This window comes from Gymnoscopelus braueri (assembly GCF_963280865.1).
Source record: "Gymnoscopelus braueri genome assembly, chromosome: 24".
Taxonomy (NCBI): Eukaryota; Metazoa; Chordata; class Actinopteri; order Myctophiformes; family Myctophidae; genus Gymnoscopelus; species Gymnoscopelus braueri.
In genome coordinates, this window is record NC_137626.1 from 1432248 (window position 1) to 1441407 (window position 9160).

At 41.3% G+C, this 9160-nt stretch overlaps 1 protein-coding gene across 1 annotated transcript in view; it reads right to left on the minus strand.

Moving 5' to 3' along the window:
• The window catches only part of LOC308080218 (NACHT, LRR and PYD domains-containing protein 3-like), a gene marked incomplete at its 3' end in the record, with an annotated part of 71728 nt that extends 62861 nt beyond the window's left edge, over positions 1-8867 (minus strand). Inside the window, exon 1 of the mRNA XM_080421994.1 lies at positions 8728-8867. Within this exon, the coding sequence (XP_080278120.1) occupies positions 8728-8800 (73 nt within the window). The 5' untranslated portion in view covers positions 8801-8867. The remainder of the gene's footprint in view (positions 1-8727) is intronic.
• Between the last annotated feature and the right edge of the window lie 293 nt (positions 8868-9160).

Consider the following 9160-nt stretch of genomic DNA (forward strand, 5'->3'; position numbering starts at 1 on the left):
TAAAGTAGTTTTAAATCTATGCGTGTGCCTGCGTGTGCTTCTGGTCAAGTAAGTTCCGGCACGGCGTGCAAGGCCGTCCAGTGAGCATTGCACCCCTGACCACGCTGCAGTACGTTGTGAGCTTGTAGATCTGTTATTTTTGTCCCGACCGATGCCAGATTTTTTATTCCGATAACCGATCAAATGGGGGTCTGTGGCCAATTAAATCATTAAGTCACACTATAAGAGTAAAAATAGCAGATCTACAAGCTCCCAACACGTCGAGATCTGATGCATTGTGAGCTTTTAGATCGGGTATTTTCATAAATGTTTTTATTTATAAAGGACCGGTTTTGAACATACAAGGTTTCCACCACCAGACAGTGACGTTATATGCCTATATATAGTTCTGTATCAGTATATCAGTCAGTTTGAGCAGATTCCATTCCAATTGACTGCCTCTCAATTTCACAGGCCTGGGTAGACAACCTGGCCTGGCAGGGATCTGCGCCTGCTGTGCACAGCAGCTGAACAGAATTAATTAATGAGGGAATTTGTGACTGGTGTTGCCACCACAATGTCAAACTGTCATGATTTGCTGAAAACTTCCCATTTGGATCATTGTTTAAAAAAGGAACAGAACATGTATGTTTTTTGCAAAAGGATAATTACTTCTTGTCCATCAGGGTTGTGAGGTTACAGCTTCTCTCTTATTTGAATGATAGCCTATAGACCCATTTAGCAAAATGGGCATTTAGTAAATATTTCAAAGAGACTCTGTTCCTGTTCTGACAAATCAGACAGAACATCTGCTCTGCTTCAAACAACTAAACAACACATGACAGTTTAACATGACTATTGCAGGCTATATGCATGCCTGTTTCTTCATGTGTATGCGTGTGTGTGTGACGTGTGTGTGTGTGTGTGTGTGTGTGTGTGTGTGTGTGTGTGTGTGTGCGCGTGTGTGTGCACGTGTGTGTGCGTTGAAAATTCAAGGAAGGGATGATGAACGCTGTCAACTATGAATAGTTGGCACACCTCACTGGTATGCAACCAGGATGACAGACAGGCAGACAGACAGACAGACAGTGAATAAACCATGTATCCATATGTCGTCGACGTCTATTCCTGATTCACAACAGCTAGAAATATAATATCACAAACTGACTTAGCATAAACTACTGTAAAGTGTATAAACTGTCAACTCTGAATAGTTGGATGCTAAATACTTTAAGGGGCGGCAGTGGGGCTCAGGGGTAGAGTGATCGGTAGAGCGGCCGGTTCCCAGTTCGATCCCGAGATGCTGCTAGCCCTGCGTCCTGCGTCTCTGACGCACATTTTTAATAAAGGACGCATTAAACCAACCATCACGGCGTCCACGGGACGCATACGGCCAAACCGAGCCGCGAGCCACGCAGCCGTGCTCCAAAGCGAGCCGCGAGCCACGCAGCCGTGCTCCAAAGCGAGCCGCGAGCCACGCAGCCGTGCTCCAAAGCGAGCCGCGAGCCACGCAGCCGTGCTCCAAAGCGAGCCGCGAGCTGCGCACCAAACCGAGCCGCGAGCCGAAACACCTACGCGCAACACGTTGTTTTCAGATCGTTATTTTCGGTGCGACACAAGCATAAATCATTTGAAGGGAATCCCACTTTTTAAGAAGAAAACACCAGAGCAATAAATACTGCCGCAAACATCTACTTTTCTTAAACAAATATCTCTGCTCCGTTTACATTCTCTTCCCCCTTCCACAAAGTGTTGTTCTTCTTTAGTTCCTATCTATCTCTGCTCCTATGAAGTGTACTTTATCTTTTTCATATTATTATTATGAACTTTATATCGCAGTTTGTACCCTGTATTCTGAGTTTGTGACTACAACAAGTAGCATAATAGAATGTACATTAGGACAGTGGTTCTCAACCTGTGGGTCAGGACCCCCAGGGGGGTCCCCACATGATTTTGGGGGGGTCCCCAGATAGGGTTGCCAACTTCCAGAAATGGAAAGCGGTGAAATGGAAAGCGGTTTTGCGCGGATTTGGGAGTTTTTTTTTATACTTTATTTCGGTTTTAGGGTTAGGGTTGTTAGGGTTATTTCATTCTTTTTTTTTTGAGTTTTTTTTATACTTTAATTCGGTTTTAGGGTTAGGGTTGTTAGGGTTATTTAATTCTTTTGGGGGAGCCAGCCCCCCAAACTCTTGAAATGCATAGAAATCTATGAAATCTAAATAAACAAATCTATTAAATTTATATTAATTATATTGAATTATTATATATTAATTATATTATTTATGTATTTATTAACTGTTAATCCATTATGAAGAAGTCCGTTTTCCAGATGAGCATAACAACATAAGAGTTATTCTTTAAATGGGCACACTATTTAATTATATTGATTAATATATATTAAATACATTTTCATTTATTAGACTTGAAAAACTCAACATTAATAAACAATCAACCATATTAGTCTACTGAAATAGCCTAGAAGACTATGCCCACATCAGCAGCCGATATGTAGGCTGCCAGGGCAGGTAAATAGAAATACTGACAAAACACAACCAGATAAATAAGATGTAATATCCCATACCGAATCGATCTCAGGAGATGTTTTAGTCATGAAGAACTGTGACACTTGATGTCAACAAGTCCACCGTGCGCGCTGAACCATGTCACAGGCAGTGCAGCCTAGGGCAGAACGTATCCTAGCAACGTGAAAGCGCTAACTCTCATTGGTCGTGTTATGAGTAATGAGCCAATGAGCTGCTGAGCGCACTCCCAGACAATGGCTTCATAGCCACCGTTGCCAAGTCTACTTATTTCCCGCAACTTCCCTGGAACAAAATTTGGCTTGTTTTTGGCTTGTTTTTGGAGGTCGGCTGGCTCATTTCTCTCACTATACTTGGCAACAACACTGACTGACACCCGGACTGAGCTCTCACAGGGTACAGCCACACATGATGGGATGGGATGGGATAGACGGGCGGTAGTCCCATACACACCCATGTTAAGTTTAAAACCGGAAGAACGGTCGCGATAACATGGGTGTGTATGGGACTTCCGCCCGTGTTACGGACGGTATCCCATCATGTGTGGCTGTACCCACAGGGTGCATCCACACATGATGGGATACCGTCCGTAACACGGGCGGAAGTCCCATACACACCCATGTTAAGTTTAAAACCGGAAGAACGGTCGCGATAACATGGGTGTGTATGGGACTTCCGCCCGTGTTACGGACGGTATCCCATCATGTGTGGATGCACCCACACTGGGTGCATACACACATGATGGGATGGGATGGGATAGACGGGCGGAAGTCCCATACACACCCATGTTAAGTTTAAAACCGGAAGAACGGTCGCGATAACATGGGTGTGTATGGGACTTCCGCCCGTCTATCCCATCCCATCCCATCATGTGTGTATGCACCCTCTCTGGGTACATACACACATGATGGTACACTAGCGTGCAACGGCACGCTACGGGACGGTAGCCCTTTGTTCCAGATCCGGCCGTACTTGATATCTTCCGGAGCTTTGAGCAGCTGGTGGGCAGCGACGTTTTTCAGGAAGTGTAGTTCTTTGACTAGTGCTATTTGTACAAGACAAGTGAGAACTGAATAACACTACTCATCATGAAAACATCATGCACGTGCAATATAAAATATTAATATTATCCAGTGATATGAAAACATTAGCTAATGTTTTTATATCACTGGATAATATTAATATTTTATTTCAAGGTGCCTTGACAAAATTAAAACACCATTACATTATTATGAATAGTATTAACCACATGAACCCCAGCATGGGGGGAACATAAGCCAAAAATAGCCAATCTACAAGCTCACAACGCGCGACGCGTTGTGAGCTTGTAGATCTGCTATTTTTGACAGAGAGATTTGGTGTTGACAGATAAAAGCGTCGAAGAAAAGTAGGTCCGTTTTACTGAGAATAGAGGGTTTAAGTAGGCTACATAATAATAAAACAATAACTTTATTTATATAGCACTTTTCAAAACATGAGTTACAAAGTGCTGCTGAACAACCTATTTTACCTTATTTTATGCTACAATTGGAGAAAAGGTCAAATAAAAGATACAAGTTTTTTTTTAAGCATAAGGGAATAGCCTACCATAGTTAACAAGTAAGTTAAAGGGATATTTCACTTTCAAAAAAACTTTTGCTCATTTTATCGTCTACTCAGGCTTTTGAGAGCCCCCCAGACAGTTTTTAAGTTGCTTGATTCATTATTTAGATATTTGATATTCATTTTATCAGACACGCCCCCTTCCTATACAAACCCATTATAACTTCAAAATTCATTTTTAACCCGTTAGATTCATCAAAAACACCCGTCCTTGGTTCTGGTGACTCACCCTGCCCTCCTAATACATGAGGGGGCCGTGTTTTTTCGATTACTTATTTCATTTATTTGTAATATTTCTTTTGGAAAATGAAAAAAATTAAATACATAAAAAAAAAAAATAATAATAAAAAAAAAAGTAATCAAAAAAACACGGCCCCCTCATGTATTAGGAGGGCAGGGTGAGTCACCAGAGCCAAGGACGGGTGTTTTTGATGAATCTAACGGGTTAAAATGGAGTTTGAAGTTATAATGGGTTTGTATAGGAAGGGGGCGTGTCTGATAAAATGAATTTCAAATATCTAAATACTAAATCAAGCAACTTAAAAACGGTCTGGGGGGCTCTCAAAAGCCTGAATAGACGATAAAATGACCAAAAGTTTTTTTGAAAGTGAAATATCCCTTTAATTCTGACAAGCAATAAAGAAAACACATTTAAACAAACTAAAATGAGACCAAAATAACTTTGGTCTCGTTGCCCACATCAACAAACAAACAAATACAGACATACATGTGAATTACATCAATAATTATGAATGACAGATTCATATGGTAGAAGAGTGCAATTTATGACAATAAAGCACAGAGATGTTTCGTTTTTGTAGCCCACGTTTGTGTGTGAAACTGTAGAATTAATAAAAAGAAACTTCTCATTTATTTTGGATAGTAATTATTCTGCTATTCTTTATTATGCTCATTATAATATTATATTATATCTTATCTTCATATAACTGGTCCTCATAATGCTCATTATAATGTATTTTGGATAGTAATTTAATGTATTATTCTGCTATTCTTTATTATGCTCACATAAGCTATTTAGAAGGGATAAACTAAACTGTGCATTCAGGCCATTCTCATTCACCAAAAATAGATAAGGACGTTTACATTTATTGAAATAGAGTGCATGTGTTATACTGTTGTGTTTGTGCTGGAACGTCTGCCTTGCATTTCCCCTGTAAGGAAACTACAAGAGACAAACACGCCCAGTGGAGAGAACACAGGACGATTGGTTGGTGCCTATCACTTCCGGGTGATCGTTTCTTGAGCGGAACCCGGATGTGTTTTCCCGGACGCGGATCGCGACCGTCTTGTCGGTTTTAAACTTAACATGGGAGTGGATGGGACTTCCGGCGTCCTTACGGACGGTAGACGGAACTGTGTGTATGTACCCACAGGGTACATACACACTCACAACGCGGCGCGACGCTCACAACGCGTCGCGCGTTGTGAGCTCGTAGATTGGCTATTTTTGGCTTATGTTCCCCCCATGCTGGGGTTCATGTGGTTAATACTATTCATAATAATGTAATGGTGTTTTAATTTTGTCAAGGCACCTTGAAATAAAATATTAATATTATCCAGTGATATAAAAACATTAGCTAATGTTTTCATATCACTGGATAATATTAATATTTTATATTGCACGTGCATGATGTTTTCATGATGAGTAGTGTTATTCAGTTCTCACTTGTCTTGTACAAATAGCACTAGTCAAAGAACTACACTTCCTGAAAAACGTCGCTGCCCACCAGCTGCTCAAAGCTCCGGAAGATATCAAGTACGGCCGGATCTGGAACAAAGGGCTACCGTCCCGTAGCGTGCCGTTGCACGCTAGTGTACCATCATGTGTGTATGTACCCACTCACACAGAGAAGAGACAGGACGGGCGGCTGCCCCGTCTCGTTTGTGTGTGTGGGTGTGAGTGAGAAATACTCTCTCTCATATAAAAATCCACGACCCCAAAATACGGAACACGTCTTTTAGTTTCCAAATAAGGAACGATTCCGTATTTTACGGAACGGTTGACAGTGAAGTAACAAATTTAAGGACTTTTAAGATATTTTTAATACCTCAAGAAAGAAAAGAAAAAAGACAATTACTGCATCAAAACTAATAAACAAACTATACTATAAATACGGGTGAAATAATATAAGAAAGAGGCGATCTACAAGCAAGGCGTTATGAGCTTGTAGATCGGATTTACGAGAAAAAAAATACGACCTTGTAGATCTGCTATTTTCACAATATGTATCTGTGGAACTGAGTCAAACTAAATTAAATGCCTCAACTCCTAATTCCAAGTGCTTCTCAGGGGGGGGGGGGTTTCCAGTTCAAATATGATTATTTTGGGGGGTCGCTGCCTGAAAAGGTTGAGATCCACTGCATTAGGATATAATGTACACAGTCACACACGCATAGAAGATATGGAGATTGGAGATCAAAGAAAACGATAGAAGGGGGGGGGGGACGTGTAATTGGGGACCCATACATTTTTTCTGGGACCCATTTGAATGACCACCTGTGGGTCCCGGGACCCATTACATTGAAAACCTAGCAACATCGGCCCCCAGAGTTAGTGTCAAAGTGTCCTTGAGCAAGACACTGAACCCCTAATTCAGGTTGGTGCTTTGCATGGTTTCCTCCTCGGTGTATGAATGTGTCTGTGTGTGTGTGAGTGTGAGTGTGAGTGTGAGTGTGAGTGTGAGTGTGAGTGTGTGTGTGTGTGTGTGTGTGTGTGTGTGTGTGTGTGTGAATGGGTGAATGTGATGCACAATCTATGTAAAGCGCTTTGGATAAAAGTGCTATATAAATGCACCATTTACCATTTAAATACTGTATTCACCAACAGACTTTCTAAACCTAATGTAATCTACACTCTGACTGTCTAATTATCTAAACTATGGCATCCTGACACAGTCTCATTTGTACCGTCAGTTTCATAATGAACTAAAACATATTTTCATACTTCTGGTAACAAAGCATCGCTTGTAGTGTGTGTGTGTGTGTGTGTGTGTGTGTGTGTGTGTGTGTGTGTGTGTGTGTGTGTGTGTGTGTGTGTGTGGAATCATGTTTCATGCTTTGTCCTACAACAGTGCCGCTCCCAAAAAATAACAGATCTACAAGTTAACCACGTGATGTGATGTTACACGCTGATAGCTTGTAGATCTGTTCCTTTTCCTCAGATACACATCCATAGTTCCATAGCTCCTCCCCCTTTTTTGGCAGCGTAAGGTTTAAACGTTGGATGACAAATAAACAATATTTGATCTCAAAATAAACAACACAGAAGTGTAACACATGGAACCAAATGGACCCTTACAGGTCTGTAACTCTGAGAGTGTACACATGGAACCAAATGGACCCTTACAGGTCTGTAACTCTGAGAGTGTACACATGGAACCAAATGGACCCTTACAGGTCTGTAACTCTGAGAGTGTACACATGGAACCAAATGGACCCTTACAGGTCTGTAACTCTGAGTGTACACATGGAACCAAATGGACCCTTACAGGTCTGTAACTCTGAGAGTACACATGGAACCAAATGGACCCTTACAGGTCTGTAACTCTGAGAGTGTACACATGGAACCAAATGGACCCTTACAGGTCTGTAACTCTGAGTGTACACATGGAACCAAATGGACCCTTACAGGTCTGTAACTCTGAGTGTACACATGGAACCAAATGGACCCTTACAGGTCTGTGACTCTGAGAGTACACATGGAACCAAATGGACCCTTACAGGTCTGTAACTCTGAGTGTACACATGGAACCAAATGGACCCTTACAGGTCTGTAACTCTGAGAGTACACATGGAACCAAATGGACCCTTACAGGTCTGTAACTCTGAGAGAGTACACATGGAACCAAATGGACCCTTACAGGTCTGTAACTCTGAGTGTACACATAGAACCAAATGGACCCTTACAGGTCTGTAACTCTGAGAGTGTACACATGGAACCAAATGGACCCTTACAGGTCTGTAACTCTGAGAGTGTACACATGGAACCAAATGGACCGGATTGGGCCCCTTCAGGGCCCGCACTCGGCCCCAGGGCCACCACTTTGACACCCTATAAGAAAGCCACCAAGCTCAAAACTGCTATGAGCTTGTAGATCTGTTTGTTTTGGGTACATGACACGGTGTGCATCCAAGTATAAATCAGCCTTAAAGGGATAGTTCACCCAAAAAGAAAATACTTTTTTCTATCGATTATACACCCCATGGAGACTTCAATTCATGGATATTGTTTAGTTTTTGTCTCATTCCTAAGACAATAATTTGATGACCAATGGACCGGTAGGCAGCGGTTCCGGTAGGAGACACAAAGGAGACTCTTTGTGTCTCCTACCGGTTCACTGCTGGTCATCACATTATTGGCATATGAATGAGACAAAAACTAAACAATATCCATGAATTCAATGGAGTGTATAATCGATAGAAAAAGTCATTTTGGAGTTAAAATCACTTAAGAGACTAAGTAAACATTATAAAGATGTTTAGTTGGTTTTCAAAGCAGCTACAGGTGACAGACATGAAACAAGTTGTCCTTCATGTTATAAATGTTATAAATGTTATAAATGTTAAATAAAGTGAATCCACCAACCTGATGACAGGATGTCTGCAGCTGTTGCCAACACACACACCAACCACACAGCTTTGAGGAGACCAGTCTTCATGATGAAGATCTATCACTGATCACCAACCAATAGAGGTTCAAAAGGAACAACTCAGAACACAACCTACGTTGCACACAACCAGGTTAAAGGTGGACTCAGTGATTTATACTGGTCCGTCTCTTGTTTGGTTAGACTCCGCCTCTTCCTTGTATTGTAGGACTGTATGATACCTTACAGTATGATCGTCTGTCAGGTGAAAACCTTGTAAGTCCAAAACTGTTTAACTTTTTAAGAAATAGAAGAAAAAATAACCTGTGTTCCATTTGATCCAATGTAGTTATTATTTAGTCTCAAGCTCTTGTTTTCATTGGTTCAATATTTATAAACTCACACACAATTAAACATTTTCATTCATACTTA